At 41.5% G+C, this 27,489-nt stretch overlaps 1 protein-coding gene across 6 annotated transcripts in view; it reads left to right on the forward strand.

Moving 5' to 3' along the window:
* The window catches only part of fat1a (FAT atypical cadherin 1a), a 202,482-nt gene that overhangs the window by 48,867 nt on the left and 126,126 nt on the right, over positions 1-27,489 (forward strand). For all 6 annotated transcript variants that reach the window (XM_078548639.1, XM_078548676.1, XM_078548647.1 and 3 more), the window contains exon 3: positions 16,478-16,792. In XM_078548639.1, coding sequence (XP_078404765.1) covers positions 16,478-16,792 — 315 coding nt within the window. The remainder of the gene's footprint in view (positions 1-16,477; positions 16,793-27,489) is intronic.

Consider the following 27,489-nt stretch of genomic DNA (forward strand, 5'->3'; position numbering starts at 1 on the left):
TGTTTACGAAGGAAGAGAATGCTGGCAAAGTATCAGTAGAGCAGTGATGGTAGATGTAATGAACGGAGTGAAAATTGAAAGGCTGGATATACTAGAATGGCTGATTATGCTTAGAGTGGATAAGTTGCCTGGTCAAGTTGGCTTACGCCCCAAGTTGCTAAGAGAAGTGAAGGTAAAGATAACAGATGAGCTTGCCATAATCTTCCAATTTTCACTAGATAGATGGGATGTGTGCCAGAGGATTGGAGAGTGGCAAATGTGACACCCTCATTAAGAACACTAACTCCTGACTCCTCTGGAAAGTCTTATTTGCACATTCGCAAACTATGCACATGCACAAAGATGGTGACAATATCAAAATGGTGTCAAGAATTTGAAACTTGTTTTAATGCCAGAGTCCAAGTGATTTTTCTCGTCTACTTATTTCCACTGTTATATTTCACCTCCTGTCGCTTACACAATCTCTAGTCCCAGGCAGCATCTCAGCCACCCTGGTCTCAGAACAGTAACATTCTTCCACTGCTGTACAGCTGGAGTAGAGCCCAAGAAGCACAAATGGCAATGAAGGGCGATCCTACTAGACCAGCTAGCTTAGACAGCAGATAATGGCACTCTTAATCCCAGGCTTGTGGGTTCAAGTCCCACATTAGGTGATAGATTTTTTCTTAAATATTTTATTCAAAATACGTTTTTGTTGATTTTTACCAACTCATTAAAAGATAAATTGGAAGTTTGGGATGAAGTTGCGATCCCTCACCAGTGCCAGCTCTAAAATTAACTTAGATTTGTTCCATGATTCGTTTATTGCTGTTTTTTTGTTCATTGTTTATGTTTAAATGTAATTCCATTGCACACTCATTTCTCCTGGTGGTGCGACATTTACTTTTTATTTTATAACCAGGGAACCAATTCCCTAATCTAGCCAACAGAACATGGCTGACAGTGATACGACTGATTGCATCTGCACATGTGCAGAAAGTGCTCCCTCTAGTGTTTGCGTCAATAAGTGCAGCCTTGATTATATACATATTTAAATAATACTAACAAATACAGATTAAAACATCGTACAAGTTGAATACTTACATAGAACATAATAGTTTGTTACAATTTACTGGATTGACAATGTGAAAAGTCATCAACTTTTTTTTCTCTTAGTAAGATCATGCAACAGTTAAATATGTTACTCCTCATCACGGCAAAACTTTATTCTTATTGACATAATTTAGTCTCAGGCCCTTATTAGCTACCTGTATCATTTATTTGTCTGGGGTTACTGTCTACTTGACTTTAAAAGTAGAACTGAAATCTGCTTTTCATTTGCTATTCTGCTGCTTGGTCTTCCAGTTCTGGGCTGTAAATGTCAGCACAACACTGAGAGCCAAAGAGAAACAATGCACTGCCATTGACTATTCGTTGAGAGACCATGTTGACTGATGAGTAGTCTACTTAATCTTGGCTTGTATCCATACAGGGTGCCTGATGACTAGCCACCGTGAACGTGCAGGAGTAGGTGTTATAAACTGTTTTACATGAGCAATCATTCAAATGAGGCTTGTGAGTAACTGTTTCTCATAATCCTGTCTGTGTCTTCAAGTAGGTTTAACAGAATTGGCATAAATCCTTATTCATGTTCTGCTGTTGTGAAGAAAAGGAAAGCTTCCTGAAACATACATTTTTTGAATTGTGGTAACGTCTGGAAATTGACAACTAGATTTTTGTTTCAACACAAAGAAAATAAGTTTGAACCTGACTGTTATGAGAGACACAGCATTTCTGTATTAGTCCAGACTAAAACCAGATTGGTGTCTCTGGTTTGTTAGTTACACAGTTAGTTTTCTGTTCTTAGAAGAACTGAATTGAAAAAAAAAGAGAAATAAAGAGTTGGAACAAAATAAATGAATTAATGACACAAATAGAGGTTAATGGGTATGATCTTATAGCCATTACGGAGACATGGATACAAGGAGATCAAAGCTCAATATTCAGGGGTATATGACTTTTTGAAAGGGCAGGCAGGAAGGAAAGGGTGGTGGGGTAGCCTTGTTAGTACGAGATAGAATAAGCACGATAGGGAGATGTAGAATCCATATGGGTGGAGGTAAGAATTAACAAGAGGAAGAAGACACTGGTGGGAGTAGTCTATAGACCCCCTAACAGTAGCTATGCTATAGGACAGAGAACAGATCAGGAGATAATGAGGGCATATAAAAAAAAAGCAGTATATTAATCATGGGTGACTTTAATCTTCATGTAGATTGGGAAAATTAAATTGGCAGAGGTAGCCATGAGCAAGAATTCATAGACTATATTTGGGACAGTTTTGTAGAACAATATGATGTGTATCCAACCAAGGATCAGGCTATTTTGGATCTGGTAATCCCTTGGAAGATCCCTTGGAAAACAGTGACCATAACGTGGTAGAATTTGGCATTCAGTTTGAGAGTGAGAAACTTGGGTCGGAAACAACTGTGCTAAACTTAAATAAGGGTAATTGCAAAGGAATGAAGGCAGAGTTGGCTGGAGTGGACTGGGAAATGAGTTTAGCAGAAAAGACGGTTGATGAACAATGGCAGACATTTAAGAAAATAGTTCATGACTCACAACAAAGATATACCCCAGTGAGGAAGAAGGAATACAGGAAGGGGATAAACCAACCATGGTTAACCAAGGAAGTTAAGGATTGTATCAAAGTGAAAGAAAAGGCATACAATGTGGCAAAGATTAGTGGTAAGTCAGAGGATTGGGAAAGTTTTAAAAAACCAACAAAAGATGACCAAAAAAAGGATTAGAAAATAAACTCGGTAGTAAAATGAGGTAAACTAGCAAATAATATAAAAATTATATTATATATTATATTATAATATAATTATATTATAAAGCACCTTTAAATATATATATATAAAAAGGAAGAGAGAGGCCAAAGTGAACATAGAGAATGAGGCTCTGGAAATAATAATGGGGAACCAGGAAATGGCAGAGGAGTTGAATAAATGCTTTGCATCAGTCTTCACGGTAGAAGATACTAATAGCATTCCAAAAATACTAAATAATCAAGGGGCAAAGGTGTGGGGGGGTGTGTGAAATAAACACAATAACTATCACTGGAGAAAAAGCAATAGGGAAACTAATGGGACTAAAGGCTGATAGGTCCCCTGGACCTGATGGGTTGCGCCCTAGGATATTGAAAGAAGCAGCTACAGAGATATTGGATGCACTGGTCATAATCTTCCAAGAATCCTTGGATTCTGAAAAAATCCCAGAGGATTGGAGAACTGCCAATGTAACACCCTTATTCAAGAAGGGAGGGAGACAAAAAACAGGTAACTATAGGCCATTAGCTTAACATCTTCATTGGGAAAATGTTAGAGTCTATTATAAAGGATATAATAGCAGAGCATTTAGAATTACATAATATAATCAAGCAGAGTCAGCATGGCTTCATGAAGGGGAAATCATGCCTGACCAATTTATTAGAATTATTTGAGGAGGTAGCAAGCAGGATAGATAAAGGGGAACCAGTCGATGTAATATATTTGGATTTCCAAAAGGCGTTCGATAAGGTACTGCACATAAGGCTAGTTAATAAGATAAGAGCCCATGGTGTTGGGGGTAGTATATTAGCATGGATAGAGGCTTGGCTAACTAATAGAAGACAGAAATTTGGGATAAGGGGGGCATTTTCAGGATGGCAACCTGTAACTAGTGGAGTGCCACATGGATCAGTGCTGGGGCCACAATTATTTACAATATATATTAAATGACTTGGATGAGGGAAATGAGTGTACTATCGCCAAGTTTGCATGACACAAAAATAGGTGGAAAGGCAAGTGGTGAGGATGACAAAGAGTCTACAGAGGAATATAGACAGGTTAAGCGAGTGGGCAAAAACTTGGCAGATGGAATATAATGTGGGAAAATGTGAGTTTATACACTTTAGCAGGAAGAATAGAAGAGCTGAATATTACTTAAATAAAGAAAGATTGCAGAAATCTGCAGTACAGAAAGATTTGGGGGTCCTTGTGCATGATTCCCAAAAAGCTAGCATCCAAGTTCAGCAGGTAATAGGGAAGGCAAATGGAATGATGGCCTTCATTTCAAAGGGAATAGAGTATAACAATGGGGGAGTTTTGCTAAAACAATACAAGACACTAGTTAGACCACACCTAGAATACTTTTGTATTTTTGGCCCCCTTATCTAAGGAAAGATATACTGGCATTGGAGGCAGTCCAGAGAAGGTTCACTAGGTTGATCCCAGGTATGAAGGGATTTTCTTGTGATTCGAGGTTGAGTAGGTTGGTCCTGTACTCATTGGAGTATAGAAGAATGAGAGGCGACCTTATTGAAACATACAAGATTCTGAGGGGGCTTGACAGGGTAGATGCTGAGAGGTTGTTTTCCGTTGTGGGAGAACTTAGGACCAGAGGGTATAATCTCAGAGTAAGTGTTGGCCCATTTAAGACAGAGATGAGGAATTTCTTCTGAGGGTAGTTAATCTGTGGAATTCTCTACCACAGAGGGCTGTAGAGGCTGAGTCGTTAAGTATATTCAAGGCTGAGATAGACAGATTTTTAATCAGTAAGGGAATCAAAGGTTATGGGGAAAAGGCAAGAAAGTGGAGTTGAGGATTATCAGATCAGCCATGATCTCATTGAATGGCGGAGCAGACTTGATAGATTGAATGGCCTACCTCTGCTCCTACATCTTATGATCATAAAGCAATGCAGTTGTTTAATAATGAATTTGTAATTTTGAATATGAAGGAAATAAAGACCTTTGATTCTTATCACAACTGTGGCATTGACATTTTGCTTCATGCTGACACTGCAGTGATAATGTGAATTAAGCCTGAATCTGCAGTCTGGGCCTGAGCTAACATGAGAGGGAAACTTGCTGGAGGCAGGGGATCTCATATTTTGCTTAACTTACGATTCACTTAGGTCTGAATTTTGACTCAAAATTGTTGGGTTGGGGTTGTGTCTGTGGTAAAAATTCAAGTAACCTGCAACAAGATCTCAACTTGCCTCAAACTCGTCCACCTCCGGTTTTAATGGAGGTGGGACAAAGAGGGAGCGACCAACCCGAGAGAAGCAGGTTAGCCATGTTAATACTGTAACGAGGCTGTGTCTCTTCATTTTAACATTTGTTCCATTTTTAAGCACATGCGACCAGGTTTCCCAGGCCTCAGGAAACTTGGCAGATTAAAGGAGGAGAGAAGGTCTCAATCCATAAACAGCCTTTACACACTGCTTGTGGGTCAGGAGGAGCAGGAGTGTTTCAACCCCTTGTTGCAATCTGTTTGTCCACCCCCACCTTGATCGCTATCAGAACCCTCCCCCTCATGCCCCTCCACCCCCAAACAACCACCATCTGAGATTGGGACCCAAACACACCCATCATCTCTCTCCCTTCCCCAATACCCCTACCTGATCAACCTGTCAATCAGATTGATTCTGGGCAGGAACCTCACGTAAACATGCAGTTAAATTCTGTAGCACACTCAGGAAGCCTGTCCTCCCGGGTTTCCCAACTTCACAACAGCTGTTGATTTGTCATCTGTTTTACACTATCGCATGAGGTCAGTCTATACCCTGTATAGTGTACATGCACCATTGAATAGACCAAGGAGGAAAAATCAGTTTCCTTAGCTCTTAATTTCCAAACAAAAGAGTAAGTGGTGCAGGGTCCAATTTTGAGATGTTAATTCGCACCTGATTTTCACATTAGACGTGTGCCAATTTGGCAGCCAGTGACTTCTGAGACTACAGACCTGTTGAGGGGCCACAATGCTAAATTTGGCAAAAACTGGGTCGAACATATATGATGTGCTCAGTTTGCTGTATCTGCAGTGACTTAACAAGTGGCCTTTCAATAACAACAACTTATGTCTACATAGCCCCTTTAATGTAGTAAAACATCCCAGCGCGCTTCAATGGTGGATATCAAACAAAACTTGACACCGAGCTACATAAGGAGATATTAGGACAGGTGATCAAGGTTTTAAGGAGTATCTTGTAAACTGAAGGCATGCCCGCCAATGTTGGAACAATTAAACATGGGGATGTGCAAGAGGCCAGAATTGGTGGGGCACAGGCGTCTCGGACATTTGGAAGACTGGAGAAATTGTGAACAGAGAATGGAGTTTGTGGTGGGGATTGAGATCAAGAACAATTGTTTTAAGGCTTTTTAAAATTTACATTAATGTGTTGCCAGAAGGAGTGCGCCTCCTGTCTCCATAGCAATCCTTAGGACCACTGTTCATCTGTGCTTCAATATTTATTCTCTGCCTACTTTTTTTTCTCTCTCTTTGCCTTCCTCTGTGACAACATTATGCTGCTAACCAGCTCTCTCATACATAATGGCTGTTCTCACTTTCATTAAGCGTCTCTGGTGTTTCCTCAGCCCCAGTGTTTCTACTATCAAGAATGGAATTCCTTACTGGCAATTATGAGCTGCCAGTGGCATTGGTGTGTATCTGCTGTTAGTACTGTCATTGTCAACTATACTGAACCTATTGTTTGCTGCACTGCTTCAAATCATGGCAGATTAAGTTGGCTGCTCCTACTCTGCAGTTATTTATAGTCAGAACCAAGCTTCATTTAATTCTGTTAATGTGCTGATTATGAAAAAGCCAAGGTTATAAAACATGGCTGCAATGAAGGGAACCTCTGGGCTTTGTTTTCACCACAGCTGTTTGCAATTTATGAATAAGGATTCCTGTGCTTGAAAGAAATCTACTTGTGCTGCACGATCTTATTGAGTGGGGGAGCAGGCTCAAAGGGCCGAATGACCTATTCCTTTTTCATATGTTCGTATGACTTAGAGATATAGGAAAACATAATTAAAAGTGGCATGTGACACCAAATATAAAATCCTGTACAATTGATCTCAAGTATTTGCTTTTCAGTGTTTAAATGTGATTACTGTAGTAACCCAGCTGACATCTTTCATTACGGACAGCAACAATCCTTAGAAGCGCTTTTGTAAAGTAAGGTGCTGCTGAGTGAGTGTGTGTGTGTGTGTGTGTGTGTGAGTGTGTGTGTTTTAAGTCCATGAATAGTTTATTGCTTGGATGTGGTACAATAGCTTGCAGTTGGCTTCATTCTATATGGGTTTTATAGAAAAGATGATTCTGAAACAAAAGCTTCCCTGGCAGATAAGTTGAGCATTTATCATCAATTCTGAACTGAGGAAGTGTAGATATCTCATATGTGTAACATGTACAGGATCTCGGCTTTGTACTTAATCAGATTTCTTTATATAAATTAAATGGGGTAGCAGCATTTTTATTATTTTTTTCATGGGATGTGGGGATCGCTGGCAAGGCCAGCATTTGTTGCCCATCCCAAATTGCCCTTGAACTGAGTGGCTTAGTAGGGTTTTTCAGAAGACAGTTAAGAGTCAACCACATTGCTGTAGATCTGGAGTCCAATGTAGGACAGACTGGATAAGGACAGCAGATTTCATTCCCTAAAGGACATTAGTGAACCAGATGGGTTTTTACGATAATCGATGATAGTTGTCATGGTCACTATCACTGTGACTAGCTTTTAATTCCAGATTTGTTATTGACTGAATTTAAATTTCACCAGCTGCCATGGTGGGATTTGAACCCATGTACCCAGAGCATCAGCCTGGGCCTCTGAATAACTAATCCAGTGACGTTACCCCTTTCTACTGCCAGTAATTTGTGCCTTTGGTCAATTGCATCCATCTATTCATGGAGCACAAAATTTAGATCCAGGCACTGAGTGCCCTTACAAATTCAAAATGGCACCTGTGTCACGCACCCAGCTCTGGTGAGAGTTGTGCTGGCATATAGGCGAGAGCATTAATGCATGTGCAGTGAGCAATTGCTAGCAGTGTGCAGAGCAGGCAGTTGATGCAAGAACTACCATTTTTAAGCTCAGCACTCCAGCTAACTCCATTTGTTAATCACACACAGCTGTGCATGCGTTAAGCAGCCCAAGGACCCATCCACCAAACCAAAGATATTCAAAGGGATCATCAGCTATCTAAAGGTTTGTTACTGATTGAGTTCTACTAGTTTTTGCTACAATTGAACAAGTGTTTGGTGCTTTCAAGTCGCTATAGCCTACTGGAGTGGTGTGGCAGTTGAAGGAGTTTGTCCTGACTTAATGGCTTTGGCACAACCATACTTTCCTAGACAGGGATGCAATTCTCACCTGAACCTCTGTGAGGAACAATGTGAGACGCCTGCACTTCATTAAGGCCATCCTCATTGAAAGCCGCCACCTGCTGCAGCCATAGCTACAACCTCAGCAGGGCAAGGACCATGTTGCCAGTGGTTATGTGGGTGAACATTCAGGAAAAACATTGTAAAAGAAAAATCTGGATGAAAGCAGGCCACAAATTTATTATTTAAATTACTTAGCTGTAATGAATGAGATCATTATTTATATATTTGATTTAAAAAGAACATGAATGTGAGAAATGCCACAGGAGACTCACTGGAGTTGTTTATCGAGATGAAAGCCTAACGCTTTCTTTTTGAGGTCAGCACTCTTGCTTCTTTCTTGCTAACATGCTCTTCCTCTAGCTGGGGAGGGGCTCCACTTAAACCAGGCTGAGACTAGTGTACTGACAAATTGAATTGCTAGACTGGTAGATAAGGTTTTAACCTGATGATGGGGGGTGTAGGAGGATTCTTTGAAAGCTCTTAGAAAAGCCTTATGAGCAGTTGGTGCTGGATTCTTCCATGCTCCTTGATGATGACAGCAGGCTTTCTGCCAGACGTACCAATGTTTCATTGGGTATACCCTTCTTCTGCATGTATTTGCCATGGAGGGAGTGCAGCAAAGATTCACCAGACTGGAATGGCAGGATTGTCATACGAGGAGAGATCTGGTTGACTAGGCCTGTAGTCACTGCAGTTTAGAAGAATGAGAGGGGATCTCGTTGAAATGTATAAACTTCTGACAGGGCTGTACAGACGGGATGGAGGGATGATATTTCCTCTGGCTGGGGGGTGTCTAGACCAAGGGGGCACAGTCTCAGGATACGGAGTAGGCCATTTAGGACAGATGAGGAGGAATTTCTTCACTCGGAGGGTGGTGAACCTGTGGAATTCACTACCACACTGAGCTGTGGAGGCCAAGTCACTGAATATATTTAAAAAGGAAATAGATTTCTAGGCTCTATAGGCATCAAGGGGTATGGCGAGAGAGCGGGAGTAAGTACGGCATTAAGATAGAGGATCAGTCATGATCATATTGAATAGTGGAGCAGGCTCAAAGGGCTGAATAACATACTCCTACTCCTATTTTCTATGTTTGTATGGGTGGAACCGTCTCAGATTTGCGCTAATTGGCTGCGATGGCAGGTTTTCACATCATATCGTCCCAAACCCTTCACATTACTTAAGCATTCCCGGGAAACACGTCGTTTCCATGGTGGGCGGGCTCTCATCCGCACACCACCATCACCTCACCGCTTCATCACGCTAAGCACCATATTTAAAGTCTAGCCGCGTGCAAGTATCTCCGTGCTTCCAGCCCACGACTACTGCGAGGAAGGTGCCCACGAAAGGCAAAAAGACTGCAGCCCCCAGGTTTAATGATGCATCACTGGAATGCCATTTGGATGCTGTGGAGGCCTGCCGGGATGCCGTCTACCCCCTCTTTAGCCATAGAACGGCCAGCGGTATGGCAGGCGGTGGCAGCGGTGATTAGTGCCAATGCTGCACAGAAGAGGTTGGCCATCCAGTGCAGATGGAGGATGATTGACCTCATTTGTGCAGCCAGGGTATGGCAACCATCTCATCACTCTAAACTCACACACTCAAGCCCATCACACATTCACTGGCATCTCACTCACTGCCAGCTCAAGGGACATCACCACCCATTCTCACACACATACCCTCTCACATGTCCATCTGGCCTCATCTCCTCTGGAGACTGCTTCCTCAACCCCCACCATCTTGAGACCACTTGCACAGATCAACATGTGCCCCAACGCACATCCTAGGGTACCCTCCTTCCCCAGTACAGCACTCATCCTGCAGCCTCTTCCCTTGCCTGAGGCCATTTATCCTGCTTCCTGAAGCAAGACCTTGCCCTGCAGCCATTGAAAAGCCACCCACATATGACTGATCTGGCAGATAGCGACATACTTGCGAGCTCCCCTAAAGGTGATGAAGTGCTGTCTGTGAAGCCTGGCGCTAATGACTGCAAGTGCTGACCGAAGCAAGGTAGGCAAACAAAGCTTGAAGTCTCGAGCAAAGTGCAGCCCACCGGGTGCACGTCGCTTATGCATGCTGTTGTGAAAGACGTTGGTATGTTTTCCCACTGACGTGGGCGGACGATCTAGTTGGGGGGAGGGGGGCTGAATCCGGCAGGTTGGCCTTATAATGAATTGCTGATGTATTACAATGAGGTTCCCGACGCCCAGTGGCAAGAAACATGGCCCACCATTGGCAGGCTGAGCGGACGATCGCAAACTGGTTTCACGCCATCGTGAAACCGATCGTGTCACATCGTCCGCTCACACCATTGAACATGCCCAATGCCGGTGGGCACGGGAAATCCCGGTGTATGTTTCTGTAGCCTGCCCCATCAAAGTCCTCATTTGAGTCCTGTAAGTCAGAATTTATGTGCAATCTCGTCATCCAGGGAGCAGGTATCTGTACAACCTAAACCCCTCCCCTGTCTGCAGACCAATCGAGCCTGGTGCCTCACCACATGCAGATCCAGCTTTTATGTTATCCTCTAAATTATGCGCAGTGTCATTACCTGAGCTGATGGCTATGAGTGTTAAATTGTGTGATGGTGTTTTTTCATCAGTGTCTTCCACTACTGCCTGGGCAGGGGGGAGGATGTTGGACATCTCAGCAGGGAAAGACACAGCAGTGAGGTTGGTGCTTATGGATAAAGAAAGGAGTGAAGCTTATAGCTTGTAATCAGAAGAAATTGTGGGATGTTGGAAGGAGGACACATCATTTATCTCCTATAATTTCTGCCCACCACTGGCCATGGCCTCAGCAATGGTCACTCCCTTGACAGCAAGCACCATCTTCTCCACAGGAGCAAGGACATACAGTCACCCCCGCTACCCTACCAGTTAGCTCAAGCTGTCTCCAGTTGTGCGCAACCTTGTATTGTAGGAGTGAAGGAAGTGTGTCATTGAGTCTGGTACAATCAGTTTGGGTGAGGTAACTGTCATGGCTGAATAGCTGGCAGCATGTGGAAGCTGAGAGATGTGGGTGTGAGGCTTGCAATAATGTGAAATGTGTAAGGGTAAGATACAGCTATGGATGTTAGATAAGGGTACTGATTGCTATTGTTGGTAGGTGACGAATGGGCATGTGGCGCATTAAGTAGTGCCTGAGGCTAATGATGCAGTTAATGGGTTATGGCATTTGCTGATGAACTTGCTGACCTTAATCATCCATGTGAGGTCATGAGGTATAGAAATTGTATTTTGTGAGCACGTAAGTGTAATGCTTAAGTTATAAATTTGGCTATTTAAGAGGGTGAGGGAGAGAAGAGAATTTCTTGTAGTTAAAGGAACACTTAGAAAGGCATGAACTAAGGCACAATCGGAATGGATTTGCAAAAGCCAAGTCATGCTTGACCGATTCAAGTAAATTAAATGAAGGAATCAAGTGTATAGAGAAAGGGATATGTGGGTTGATAAGGTGCCATGTAAGTAGCTTGTTGAGTATACTAATACAAATGACACCAAAGGGCATATAACCAGGTGGATGTAGTGATAGCTGGAGGACAGAGAAGAAAAAGTAAGGAAAACTAACATTTGTTTTGGAATAATGGAATCTAGGTGTCGGTCTGTGCTGGGACTTCTCTTGTATTTACCTAAATTCTTTCAACCCACGCAGAAAAGTAAAACTATCAAAATGTGTAAATAATATCAAATTAATGGATGTGGAAAAATCGCACAGGTTACGGGAAGACATAGTGGATTGAGCAGACATAGTTCAACGTGCAGAAACATGAATTTGTGTATTTTGAATGAAAGTATAATGAAAGGAGCTAAACTGTAGTGAGACCCTTAACAGTGAAGGAAGGATAGATGAGATCTAAGGGTAATAGAAGAGTGATGGCAAAGATTGAATAGTAAGATGGCAAAACCAGAGCTTACAGTTATGAAGGAAGGAAATTAGATAAATATTTAAAAAGACAATGTAAAATGATATGAGGAAAGGTATTAGAACAGGAAAGTGGAGTTGAACCCAAGGTCAGCCATGATCATATTTAATGGCACAGCAGGCTCAACAGGATGTGTGGTCTACTCTTGCTCCCATTTCTTGTGCTCTTAAAAGCAAAATGCTGCAGTTGCTGGAAACCTGAAATCAAAACAGAAAATGCTGGGAATACTCTTGCAGGTCTGGCAGCATCTATGGAGAGAAACAAAGTTTGTATTTCAGGTCGATGACCTTTCATCAGTTCTAATGAATCAAAGGTCATCAAGCTGAAACACTGTCCCTGCTTCTCTCCAAGGAATTAGAATACAAAGCTTGAACATGTAGCACCAGTATAGTACTGTAAATTCTGCGATTCTTGAAGAATCTGGAAAATCATAATGGTAGGTTTAGGTTTAAACAGTGTTTCATTAGACTTGAGCATTGCCTTAAGCACTACCTATAGATAAGGCTACTCAATTTGATGGGAGTTGAGAGATTTTTACTCTTTAGCTTTGTATAATTCAGTAACTGTAGAAGGCACATCTGTAGTGGTGAGAATTTATTTGCTTTTAAAATAACTGGAAAATGTGATTTTCCATACATAGTCTGCACTGGAAAATTCTCATGGTGTGCAGATGCTTTGGAATGTTGGCTTGCTTGTTGATGTCTGAAAAACTGATGGAAGTTTTATTTATAAGTTTGTGTGAAGAAAGAGCCATGTGATGGCAAGGGAATGCAATAGCTTTCAAAGATCATCACACCAGAGTGAATTTTCTAATTTGTTTACACAGTAAGTAAAATAGATTTGTTCTAAACGATTGCCGTTTATTCATAAATATTATTTCCCAACAGAATACTTAATCTGAATAAATTGCTTAATAGTGCATTTCCAATTTATCACCCCAAATCGGGACCATGGAAACCACTTATGTGCCTGTTCAAGTGTACTAACTGAAATGGTGACAAGACCTGTGTGTTGTGACTGACAATTCAATGGCACCAGTGATTCTGTGGCCAGTGATTCTCTGGCCATTTCTATTTGGCTGTTAAGTCTCTAGATAAAACTTATTCAGGAGTTAGATCCTTTAACCAAATTTCAAAGTTTGAGTTGAATGCCAGCCTGTATATTTAAAGCTGTTTGGAGTGGAGTTGAGTGTGGAAGCTGCTGTGCGATGTAGGCACAATCATATACCCTTAACCTTACTGCCAAAGCTTTAGAAAAAAAGTCCTCACATTGAGATTAATGTTTCTGGTGAAGTTGGATTCAGAGCATGTATTTTTTTTTTGTTTTGGGTGGCTAGGGAAAAAATTGAAATGTCTGAACCTTGGGGAGGAAGAACTGATGGCTCCAGAAGAGAGCGTTTGAACTAGCTAGGGAGAGGTGCACATCACTAGTTTGCAACTGCAGCAACTCTTATTAGTGTGCTTCAGATTAGTCTGTCATAGGGAGATTATTATGGATTCATTTGATGCCGTTGCATGCTTGGTAATAAAAAGAAATGACTCATTGGTGTCTAAACTATCTTGTGTAATAAAGTAAGATGATATCTACTTAGTTGCTAATGTAGTTTGAGCTCATTAAGTGAAACTATTTGTAAATGAATGGACATTTCACTTTCTGTATTTTCATTTTGATTAATTACATTAGAAAGGGGATCCAAAGCATCATGTTTCACATCCCCTTTATGCTGATGTAATTCCCAGGACAGCTGAAACAAAACTCTGTTTCCTTGCTATTGTTAAGGCAGGCTTTTGATTTCATTTACAGAATCATATTGTTGCTGATGGTTTTGATAGGTATATAAGGAAAATCGCCTCACTGACTCCAGAGTATTATTGTATGACCAATTGTAAATTAGATGGAGATGGCATGTAAAGCGATGAGCAGACATCTTGTCGGTAGAACGGTTCTGTAGCAGATAAAGCTGTTTTAAGCCAATTCCATAACAAGCTTTTCAAAATAGGTTTTCTACTATTCTCAAAGTGACAGGTGATCAGGTAAAATGTCACTGAATTTAAAATTGTGAATTGAAAGCATTGTTGATGAAAGGCAATGAAATACTGCAAATACAGAAGTAAAAGCCAAATTCAAACTGAACTAGTTACTTACTTTAGTATTTTGTGGTTCAACGTAAGCACAGCAGGAACAGTAGCATTCAGTGCACTATATGCATATTAGCTGTATGGTAAATAAAAATCCAATACTCTTTTATATAAAACTGCAATGCAGGAACTTTACAGAAGCCTAATGACCAGGAATTTAGAGGGTATCAGTTTAAAACTGTACGGTTGGATGGATCATGAAAAATCAGGGGCAATTGGAACTTTAACAATTTTAATTATCTTGTTAATTGTGAGCAGGCGCGCTTCCTACACTCGTGCTGCCCACCAACTGAAATATCATGCGAGCGTGGGACGACATCGGCACACTCGCCCGATGTCATCGTCGCGATTTTATGTCTGATTGGGTCAGGCGCGCGCCCACACGTCGACCTAAAAATTCTGCCCCGTGATGGTAATTTTTAAAAAATTCATTCATGAGATGTGGGCAACACTGGTTAGGCCAGCATTTATTGCCCATCCCTAATTGCCCTTGTTCGGAGGCCATTTAAGAATCAACCACATTGCTGAGGGCCTGGAGTCACACGTAGGCCAGACCAGGTAAGGACAGCAGATTCCCTTCCCTAAAGGACTTTAGTGAACCAGATGGATTTTTATGACATTCTGCAATGGTTCTGTGGTCATCCTCAGACTTTTAATTCCAGATTTTTATTGAATTCTAATTTCACCATCTGTGATGATGGGATTCAAACCTGGGTCCCCAGAGCATTACCCTGGGTTTCTGGAAAAATATTCCAGTGACAATAGCACTATGCCACCGCCTCCCCTGAATTGAATTCAATAAACCTGGCAATTCAAGGCACCAGAACAACAGTGACCATGAAATTTGTCAAAATACACAACTGTTTCACCAATATTCCTTAGAGAACAGACCTGCTACCTCTAACTGGTGCGGCCTATATCATTCCTGATCCGCACTATGTGGTTGACTCTTAAAGCCCAAAGGTCAATTAGGGATGGACAGTAACTACTGCTGGTTAGTTTTGATCACATACTAAGAGAGAAAATGCTGTCTTGACTCCCAGTGGTGTATGTAAGATGCTCAAACTCAGTATTTGATATAAACCTTGACTTAAGATAGACGTAGCCACTATTGCCAGGAGGAAGTGCTTTCCACAACAACTGGCTGTCTTCAAGATCTAATCACAGTCTGCATGAGAGTACCTGGTGCCATCTATTTGCCTCAAATACTTTACATATAGACAGGTGGAGGTGTTCATTAAAACTGAGCTGGATAATACAAAATAAATGCATCACCTTTATAATGCATGTTTTAGAAGCCTTCATTACATTGAATTATAACTGAATTATTGACCTAGATTTCCTGCCCTTTCTCTATTGATGTTTCAAAATGGCAGGGCAGGTTCATTCTCTGGAGTACGTGCGCAGATTTACACCCAGGCAATTTCCTGGCAGAAGTGATGGAACACACACAATCTGCCGTGTAATAGGATGCAAATAATGGAAATATATCATGCAAAGAATTTTCCATGATAGGTGTCATATGCTGGCTATGCTCCCTTTTTGTCCCTGGCATCCAGCATTGCAATGCATAGTTGTTGGACATTTAAATTTTAAAGAGTCAAAAGTCAATACACTTGTTGTCAGGTTAACTCTCAGCAACAATTTTCTGCCCCAGCCCCAACCCAAGAAACTCCATTGTGGTGCCTTCCAAAATAACCTGAATGGCCTTGAACCCAGAATATCATCTGGGACCAGTGGTGCTTTCTTTGTAAGCCTGACCATTTACCTCATTTAGTTCTGTCAGGACTCTCTGTTGCTTTTGTGATGCCATCTCAGTACTCACTACTTTAGATTCACACTTGAATCTCAAAATCTCTCATTTATCAAATTACTGTTTCAGGGAAAAGCTGCTTACAATAATCCCTTTCATGAAAGCTGAGAAGATTGTAGTTTTACCAAACATTGATAATTTGTCACTTACCCCTTTCTAATGTAGATTCTGAATTAGCCAGTACACAAATGTTTTGTTCATGGTAGAATTACTCTGAGGCATTTGTTCAGAATATTTGGTTTAGTATAGAGAGATTTGTGACTATTTTTTTAAAAAAGTTCAAGTTCTGAATAGTTAAACTAGCACATTTTGTACGGTCTCCTTTTTGGATGTTGTTATCAGTCCAGCATTCTTCTTGGTACCTTAAAAGCTTCATCAATTTTCCTGTTTGTTCCCTGAACAGGCATAATAAGAACGACAGAACTTCTAGACCGTGAAACTACTCCACATTACTGGCTAACAGTCTATGCCACAGACCTGGGAGTGGTGCCTCTTTTCTCCTTCATTGAAGTGTACATCGAAATTGAGGATGTTAACGATAATGCTCCACAGACATCTGAGCCAGTTTATTATCCTGAAATCACAGAAAACACACCCAAAGATGTGTCAGTTGTACAGATTGAGGCGTCTGATCCAGATTCCAGCTCCAATGACAGGCTAAACTTTAAGATTACTGGTGGCAACCCACAAGGTTTCTTCCTCATAAATCAGAAGACTGGTAAGTGTTAATATTAGTTTAATTAATGTCAAATGTGATACATTGCTTGAATTCAAAGTGTGTTGATACATAAAAACATCTCAGTAATAGATGGGAAATGAAGATATAGTTGAAGTATTTTTTTTAGTTTCCGATTCAGTTTACATAAACATCTCAATTTTTTTTGTCTGTTGTGGTTATGAAGCTGCTGAGCCTGCTACAACAGGAACAATTTTTTAAGAATAAGTCTCCTGGTTCTCTCTAATTGGTTATTTTATATTTTAGTTACTCACATTATTGCACAAAGTCCAAGTCTTTCTCTCACTTTATTTTCTACTCTATCACATTACATAAAATCAAACCATCCTTTCGAATTCCAGTAAATGTACAGTTGGAATAACTGTTACTCGCATCTAAGACATCTAAAGTAAAATCTAGAACACCAAACATAAGAAAATTACAAGTGACTCTCAATTTTTCCACCATCTTCCTCAAACTGTACAACAAATTCCACCAGCCCTATAAATGTCCTCCAGCATGGGAACTACCCAACACCCCATATTTCACAATTTTTACTTGACTAACTGGCTCCCCATATTTGGAAGCCATCATCCCCAGGGTCCAACTGGCACTTTGTTCCAAAGCATAGTCTTTACTTTTTTTGTCACTTCTCCACCTTTGTGCTCTTTCCGTTCTGTTTCTTCCCTCCTGTTACACCTGCAAATGATTCACTGCAAGGTCACTGAGGGTGAAAAATAGCAGTTAGGTGCATTGAGCAGTATAGGAGCATGCTTTGGGGAAAAATATTGTGAAAGAGGGCCACAGATTTATTATTTCAGTTACTTAACTGCAATGAATGAAATCATTGCTTAAAAATGTAATTTTTTAAAAAAAAATGTGAATGTGAGCAATGCCACAGGAGAGTCATTGGGGTTGTGTATCAAGATGAAAACCTAATGCTTTTTTTTCAGGTTAGCAGTCTTGCTTCTTTCTTGCGAACATGCTTTTCCCCTAGCTAGGAAGCAAGAGTTCCTCAGCAATAAACCCCCTGGCACCCCATTAATGATGCTCCAAAAATAGCCATTATGACATTTGTTTCTGTAAATTGGGGTTAATTGCACCAAATGTACAGCTCTGAGGCACTTGTGTCCCTATGCTTAGTGCATTTTTAAAACAATTATTTTTAACTGATCGGTGGAAATTTTTAGTTTAATTAGACCTTGTAACACATGAAGATCAGAACTGATTTTAAAAATTGGTGTTTGTGGATAATTTACAAGAGTTTGGAATGCAATGCACTAATCATAATTAACGTTTTGAGGTATAATACTAGTTGGCATTGCAGGCTACAGAATCGTGCAATCATCATTTTTATTTTTATTAAATAAACATTGTTGGGGTAAATATAAGAAACCCGCACTAGCTAATCAAGAAATTGTTTTCCTTCTATTTGGTTAACTACATTTCAAATGGCCTTCGCATGCCTTTCGGTAATTACCCCGGAACCATCATCCAAGTGCTTGCGTTCAGATTTCCTTTTGCATTTTTCACATGTAGAAACAGAAACCCCAAAATAGAAATAAGTGATTAGTCTTTTTTGGGTGGATTTACTTTAATTGTTAGATTGCTGACAGCCTCTGGGCTGATCAGTTTTTTAAGTTTTCAGCTCATTGACAATCTGAAAACAATCACAGTAATGCCTGAATCAAAAGACAAAATGCAATGATTCAAAGATCCAAGTGTAAAATAAATTCAAAAAGACAATTTAACATAAAAATAAAAATTGTGCAGTTTACTTGTACTTGCCCTGTTATCTTTCTGCTTTTGCTATACTATCATCGCTGTTCTCTTTTTTTAACTTCATGAGTAAAATTTTCAGGTCGGTGGGTGGCCACGATCGGCGGGCCCGGGAGCAGACGGGGAATGGACCGCCGACCGCGATTGGCCCCCGACCACTGAAAGGCTCAGCGCTACCGGGGTGGGGGCAGGAGGAGGGTGAGCGCTGAAGTCTGCGCGGGCGCAAGGGAGCGGGCAATGATAGCTCCCTGAAGACAGCGAGCTGCCTCAGGGAGCTGAACAATTTTAAACCATGAAATAAAGATTTGAAACAGAGGAAGAAAATGTCCACACATCAGATTCGCTCACATGAAAATATAGATGATGAATATTCTGTCCAAACATTTTTTTTAAATTAATAGCGGAAACCTCATCCCACCCTTGGATGAAGTTTCATCAAAAAGGCAAAGTCCGCCCGGCAGATTCGCCTGCCCTCCAACTGTAACATTGGACAGGCAGCGGAAAATCGGCATCAGTTGGTACTTTAATGATCTTAATAGGCCTCCTAATTGTTGGTGGGCGCGCTGCCGATTCTCTTGCATGCCTGCTGACCAAAATATCGCGTGCTATTTCATGCTCGAGTGTGTCAGGCGCATGCCCGCACGCCGAGCGGAAAATTCTATCCCATATTTTAATCCTTTTCTAAATGACACATTTTTAATGTGTTCTAACCTTTTGTAATTCTTTAACCATCTGCCTCCCTGCTCCCAGTATTTATCTGGGGATGGGAACAACTTTGAAATAAAACTATCATTTGATTTGTTAACTAATAACTGAAAGATCAGTTTTACAGTCAATGAAATGTCAAGGACTTGGAGACATTTGATTTTTTTTTTTGGAACAAACAAGAAATAAGTAAACCCCATGAGAGGTTTGAGAAGAAGAGTGCCCAAAGATGAGTGTTTTATTTTTATTTATTTTATTTTATTTTTTCTATTTTTAATTCATGGGATGTGGGTATCCCTGGCAAAATTTGTTGTCCATCCCCAATTGCCCTGAGAAGGTGATGGTGAGCTGCCTTCATGAATTGCTGCAGTCCATGTGGTATAAGCGCACTGACAGTGCAGTTATGAAGGAAATTCCAGGATTTTGACCCAGTGACAGTGAAGCAGTGGTGATATACTTCTAAGTCAGGATGGTGTGTGACCTTGAGGGGAACTTGCAGGTGGTGGTGTTCCTGTCTACCTGCTGCCCATGCCTTTACACATGATAGAGGTCATGGGTTTGGAAGGTGCAATTGAAGGAGGCCTGGTGAGTTGCTGCAGTGCAGCTTATAGATCGTGCACACTGCTGTCACTGTGCAACGGTGGTGGATGGGGTGCCAATCAAGCGGGCTGCTTTGTCCTGGATTGTTTCAAGCTTTGAGTGTTGTGGGAGCTGCACTCATCCACGTGAATGGAGAGTGTTCCATCATCCTCCTGACTTGCGCCTTGTAGATAGTGGACAGGCTTTGGGAGTCAGGAGAAATCGCCACAGAATTCCCAGTCTCTGACCTGCTCTTGTAGCCACAGTATTTATATGGCTGGTCCAGTTAAGTTTCTAGTTAATAGTAACTGCCAGGATGATTCAGTGATGGTAATATCATTGAATGTTAAGGGGCGATGGTTAGATTCTCTCTTGTTGAAGATGGTCATGGATCAGCACTTGCATGGCATGAATGTTACTTGCCATTATTCAGCTCAAGCTGCCATTTGTGCCGTGATTTGATGATTTGTTAGCAATAATTAATTCAAGATTCCAGCCTGATCACTTAATGAATATATTAATCAAATGATTTCTGTTGTGCTGGTGGTGAAGGTGGAGCTGAAGGAATTTGTGAAAGAATTGGAATGAGAAGTGTTTTTAATTAATTGGGTCACAGTTAATTATATTAAAACATAAGTTCAGGTTAAGAAAAATTGTACCATCTTAAACATAAGGGATAAATGTAGCTGAACCTTGAAAGTTAATCCTAAATTAATTGAAAAAAATTGTACCCCGGCTATATCACTGTCCCAAAGACTTTTCAGCTGACTGAATTACACAGGCAATGATGCACACAAAATTAGTTTTGGCACTTTCGTATGTGCATACAAACTCATTGGTGCGTTTTGTGATATGCACATTTAAGATAGATAAATATTTGGAGTTTGTTCTCTGTCTCTTAGCAAAGTGTTTTTAAACTAAATTTATTGGCATGATGATGTTATTAATGTGGATTATAATTTCAGTGTCAGTGTGACGCTAGGTATGTAGGCCGTACATCCCAAAGACTTGCGGGCCATATCAAACAGCATGTCCTTTCCGCTGTTTGCAATGGGCAGGGTACAGACAGTACCCAACCTCCCGTGTTTGCAGAACTTAAAACAGTTTCCAACATTAAATGTGACTCCGCGATTGGACAGCATTTGCTAAATAATCCTCAGTGTGCTAAACCTTACACTAACAACCAATTTAAGATTGTCAGTTGGGCTTGCAGTGTGGCACATTTGCATGTACTGGAAGCTACATATATTAAGACACGGCCCTGTTCTTTGCAGACAGAAAGAACATGTACACACATTGCGCCTGTTTCAGCTAAACAAAATAAGTGATAGCCACTCCTTGCTTCATTCCTCAGGGCAATGCTTTGACCAATCAGAGTAAAGCTGCCTGGTTTAAATTTCAAACAATACTTGGCAGTTAACAGTTAGTCACCATTAACTGGTGCATTCTCCATGGCAATGCCTTTACCAATCAGAGTCCATTTGCCAACCAGTCAGCATTCTCTTCTCATACAGTATAAAGTTGTTGCTTCCCCTGACATTGGTATCCTTGTGATTGCCCTGATGAGTGCAAGACGAAAAGCTTTGACTAAATGTCTTTTTTCAGCAGTACCCAAGTTCTTTACTATCAAATGACTAAATATACAAAAATATATGGCACAGAAGGAGGCCAATCAGCCCATCGAGTACATGCCAGCTCTATGTAGAACAATCCAGTCAGTCACATTCTCTGCGTTCTATTCAAAGACCTGTAAGTTTCTTTCTCTCAAGTTCCCATCCAATTTCCATTTGAAATCATTTATCGCCACTGCCCACACCACCCTCGTAAGCGGCAAATTCCTGGTCATTACCACTCTCTGTGTAAAAAAAAAAAAGTCCTCCTCACATCCTTCCTGCATCTTTTCCCCGAAGCCTTAAATCTGTGTTGTCCAGTTCTTGTACCAGCAGCTAAAGGGAACTGTTAATTTTTGTCCACCTTCTTTAAACCAGCCATAATCTTGTGCACCTCTATCAAATCTCCCCAGAAAATTGCTAGATGGAAAATGTGAGGCTTTGCAGTTTGGTAGGAATAATAGAGGAGCTGAAAATTATTTAAGTGGAGAAAGACTGCAGAAAGCTACGGCACAGAGGGATTTGGGTGTCCTCGTGCATGAATCACAAAAAGCTAACATACAAGTTTAGCAAGTAACAGGGAAGGCAAATGGAATGTTGGCCTTTATTTCAAAGGGAATGGAGTATAAAAATAGGGAAGTTTTGCTAAAACTGTACAAGGCACTAGTTAGACCACACCTAGAATACTGTGAACAGTTTTGGTCCCCTTATCGAAGGAAAGATATAGTGGCATTGGAAGCAGTCCAGAGAAGGCTCACTAGGTTGATCCCGGGTATGGAGGGATTTTCTTATGAGGAGGGGTTGAATAGGTTGGGCCGGTACTCATTGGAGTTTAGAAGAATGAAAGGCAATCTTATTGAAACATGTTCTTAGGGGCTTTTCAGGGTAGATGCTGAGAGGTTGCTTCCCCTTGTAAGAGAGTTTAGGACCAGAGGGCATAATCTCAGGTTAAAGGGGTCACCTATTTAAAACAGAGATGAGGAGGAATTTCTTCTCTGAGGACAGTGAATCTGTGGAATTCTTTACCGCAGAGGGCTGGGTCGTTAAGTATATTCAAGGCTGAGATAGATTTTTAATCAGTAAGGGAATCAAGGGTTATGGGGAAAAGACAGGAAAGTGGAGTTGAGGATTATCAGATCAGCCATGATCTCATTGAATGGCGGAGCAGACTCGATAGGTTGAATGGCCTATTCTGTTCCTACATCTTATGGTCTGCCCTCAACCCCCTTTGCTCCAAGGAAAACAATCCCAACTTCTCCAATCTAACCTTATACAAAAATCCCTTATCCCTGGAACCATTCTGATAAATCTCGTTTGTACCTTCGCAAGGACCCGCACATTCTCCTTCAAGTGTGGTGTCCAGAATTGGGTGCAATACTCTAGTTGTGGTCTAACCAGAGCTTTATTTAGGTTCAGCATAGCTTCCTTGATTTTGTACTCAGTACCTCTATTTATGAAGTTCAAGATCCTATATGTTTCACTAACTATTCTTTCAGTATGCCCTGCCAGCTTCAAAGACCTGTGTGAATGAACCACTAGGTCCCTGTAAACTGTTTGGAACTGTGCCATTAAGCCTAGGTTGTCTCCTTTCTGTCAAAATGCAGCACCTCAAATATCTTTGGATGAAATTTTATCTGTCATTCTGTCCATGCTGCTACCCTATCTATGTCCTGTTGGAGCTCATTAGTATCATCCAAACTGTCAGCCACCCCCTCCAAATTTGATCATAAAATCATTAGAAATAGGAGCAGGAGTAGACCATTTGGCCCAACAATCCTGCTCTACCATTCAATAAGATCATGGCTGATCTGATTGGCCTGAATTTGTCCCTCAGGCACGCGTGATTGGTGGGCCCAGGAGCGGTCGGGAAACGGGTCCCCAACCATAATTTCACGCTGGCTGGCCAATTAACAACCAGCCAGTATGAAACGCATGCTGAAAAGCTCAGCGGGGCAGGGGTGGGAAGAGGGTGGACGATGACATCACCGCGGTCATGGATGAGTGCTTCAAGAGAGCTCCCTGAAGGCAGACAGCTGCCTTGGGGAGCTGTAGACCTGCAAATAAAATAAAGCATAAAAAAGCTGCAAAAAATATTCATGCAGCACAACCAAGCACCTGAAAGCATACCTCGTAAAAAGTGCTGTCCCCAGATATTTTTGTAAATTTTATTTCCTAAAGGAGGTTTCATCCTGCCCTTGGATGAGGTTTCATCAAAAATGTAAAGGCCGCTGGGCTGATTCGCCCATCCGCCAACCATAAGGCTGGATGGGCCACAAAAAATCACTGATAATTGTGCCATTAAGGGGCTTAATTGTCCACTTAAATGTCGGTGGACGCTCTTCCGACTGCCGCGCGTGCCCACTGAGCGAAGTATCGCACAAGTGCGCGATGACGCTGGGATGCCTGCCCAGTGTCATCCCAAGTGATTTTACACCCACTCGGGTCGGGCATGTGCCCACCCACGGAATGTAAAATTCTGCCCATTGTGGCATTAACTCCACTTGCCTGCCTGCCACGCACGCCTCCCAACCTGACCTGTCCCTTGACTCCCTTGTAGAGTAACAATCTAAACAAACTATCTAACTGTGCCTTAAATATATTCAATAACCAAGCCTCCACTGCTGTCGAGGGAAGAAAATTCCAAAGACTAATGACTCAGATTAAAAAAAGTACCTCATCTCTGTCTTCAATGGGTGAACCCTTATTTTGAACATGTGTCCCTAGGTTCTTCCTCGAAGGGAAACATCCTCTGAGTATCCACCCTGTCAAGTCCCCTCAAGACCTTGTATGCTTCAATACGATCACCTCTCATTCTTCTAAACTCCTATGAGTATAGGCCCAACCTGCTGAACCCTTTCTCACAAGACAACCCCTTCATCCCAGGAATTAGTTTACTGAACCATCTCTGAACTGCTTCCAGTGCAAGTATACCCTTCCTTAAGACCAAAACCATACATAGTACTCTTAGTGTAGTCTCACCAATGCCGTGTACAGTTGTAGCAAGACTTCCCTACTTTTATACTTCAACCTCTTGCAATAAAGGCGAACATTCTATTTGCCTTCCTAAATACTTGTTGTACCTGCATGCTGACCTTTTGTGATTATGTATAAGTACACCCAGATCAGTCCGTACCACAGCATTCTGCAGTCTCCCTCCGCTTAAGTAATATTCTGCTTTTCTGTTCATCCGACCAAAGTGGACAACCTCTCAATTTCCCACATCATACTCCATCTGCTAAATTTTTGCCCACTCTTTTAACCTATCTAAGTCCCTTTGCAGACTCTTTGCATCCTCCTCACAACTTGCATTCCTACCTGTGCTTGTATCATTAAGTTTGGTCTCATCAGCTACTTAAAAATATAAGTTGCCTTTTGGAAGTCTCAAGCGCAGAAATCCTTTGCTTTCCAGCTGTCTGTCATAGAGCCATTGCACTGGGTTCACTGTAGTCAATGTTGCAGTGCCTGTCTCTGGGAGTGAAGAAGTAATTGAATATGGAGATAAGGAACTTAAAGGAAAGGATTCTAATTCTATGTATAAGGGTGCACTTGACCTATCATTTCCATGACTGGAATCTTCATAAGGAGTTGGGCTGCAGCAATCCCCTTTCCCATGCTCCTTTTAACCCACCCCCTGCCAACAGTGTGCATACAACAGCTGTCATGTATGGCCACCTTCTGCAAATAAGAAGAAAAGGGCTGAATTTTGGGAAGAGGAATGTGGGAGAAGGTGCTTGCCACTCAAGTAGGAGCCAGCATTCAACTTCTGAGAGAGCATTAGTATGCAGTTTGCAATTTCCTGGGCACCACTATACCTCTGCTACCACCCCGACCCTGACATGGGACTGCTATGCCTGGACTTTAAAATCCCAGAAAGATACATGAGCATGGGACTAGAATTCAGTTCCAGTCCACTTCATTGCCTGAATAATTATTATGCTGAACCTAGTTGTACTAATTTTGATACTGAAATTGGACCATTTTACTTAAGGTATTTGTAACTTCAGCTACCTCTGCCCAAAGCTCTGGAATTCTCCCCACCTCCCCCACACATCAAACCTCTCTGCCTTTCTACCTCTCTCTAATTCTTTAAGTTGCTCCTTTAAATCTGCCTCTTTAACTAAGCCTTTGGTCACCTGTCCTAATTTATCTTTATGTAGTTCAGTATTAAATTTGTGTCTGATAGCACTCTAGTTAAAGGTCTTGGTATGTTTTACTATGTTAAATAAACTATTAGAAATGCAGTTTGCTAGGAAAATGGAAGATCACTGACCTTATTTTAGCAGAAAACTAGCAGAAAGTAGAATTTTGTTCAAGCGTGTGCAGTGTTCATATGATATCACCTCCTATAATAACTTAAAAGAGGCAATTTTGCCCATCATGCCTTTCACTTGGCCTTTAGAGAGCATCTTGTCAAGGTTTTGATTCCAAATTTCTCCCCAGCCCAAAGGTAAGCTGCCCAGGAAGAAAAGGCAATAATGAAGATGAAATTTTGATTTCACCTGTTGGCCTGACAGCCTGTATATTTATAGGAACAGGATAAGCAAAGACTAAAAGATTCATAGACCATGGCTGAAAGTAGGTCATATTTTTAAAATTACAAGCCAAGATGAGGGGAACTAGAAGCCAAAAATGGCTTGTTTTTGCAAAATGAGTTTTTGCTCCTGCAATACGCCCTGAGGGATAATGCCTGTTGACACGGGAGATGAGCACAAATTTTGGCCAAAATCTGTACTGAGCATTACATCACCACACAATCTGGCTGAAGTCTATGCTGAATATTACAGTGTAACAGTGTGGCCAAAGTCAGTACAGTAAGTACCCATTTTCAGTTGCCCCGTTTTAAGTCATTCCGATTTAATGTCGGTCAGTTAATGGGGTAGGTATTTGCATTTAGCACCAGGTGCTTTGTTTTAAGTCCTTTAGGTCCGAGACTGATGCATGGTCGTGTGACCCGATCTATGCTATATTGGAGTGGCCCTGTCCTCCTGCTTCCTGCCGGCCCTCCCACTTACTGCTGGCGCCACCGGCCCTCCTGCTCACTGCCGACCCTTCCACTTGCCGAAGTTGCTCTTCCTGCCTCTTGCCACTCATCTCCAGAACCCTCACTCACAGTGAATGTTCAGAAGAGGAAAATGGCAAGAAGGGGAGCGAAAGGTTTGGCGAGAGGGTGGGTCAGGGAGCGCAATGTGTGGTGTGTGGGAGTTTTGGCGAGCAAGATTGACAGGTGGGAGGGTTGGGGAGCGCGAGAGGCATCGAGCTGGAGAGTTGTTGACCCTAGGGTCTGTAAGGACAATCAGGAGAGCAGGAGGTAAGTAGGAAGAATTGCCATATTTCTTTTATATATTAAAATGCATTTTAAATATTATTTCATGTACCAATATAGGAATTTAGCAATGTAATGTATGTCAACTTAAAGGGCATAATGTTTTAATTTTTTTTTTATATATGAGAAAGGTCCTACAGAGCTTAATTACAACTTTTCCATTGGCTGTATTGGGAAAACCTAACTTGCTTAAAGTTGCTTCACTTAAGACAGAATGTTTAGGTAGGCGGGCAGGCATGATAGGCAGGCCTGGGATCGGCCGGGGAATGGACCGTGATCGGCCCCCAAGCACGATTTCACTCTGGCTGGCCAATTGATGGCCGGGGAAGAGGGCGGGTGCTGACATCAACGCGGGCACGGGCTAGCACTGAGAGAGCTCCCTGAAGGCAGGGAGCTGCCTCAGGGAGCTTCAGACCCAAAAATTCTCAAATAAAATGTTTTGAAAAGCAGAAAAAAATATCCAAGCATCCGAATCAGGCACCTGAAAATATACATGATAAAAGTGCAGTCCGCCGATTTTTATTTTTGTTTTATTTCATCATGGAAACCTCATTTCGCCTTTGGATGAGGTTTCATGAAAAATGTAAAGGCCTCTTGGCTGATTCGTCCATCTGCCAACTGTAAGATTGGACTGGCAATATGAAATTATAGACAATTGCATTATTAATTACCTTAATTAGCCTCTTGGCGCAAAAGTCAGAAGC

Source organism: Cetorhinus maximus, chromosome 1, assembly GCF_964194155.1.
Source record: "Cetorhinus maximus chromosome 1, sCetMax3.hap1.1, whole genome shotgun sequence".
NCBI lineage: Eukaryota > Metazoa > Chordata > Chondrichthyes > Lamniformes > Cetorhinidae > Cetorhinus > Cetorhinus maximus.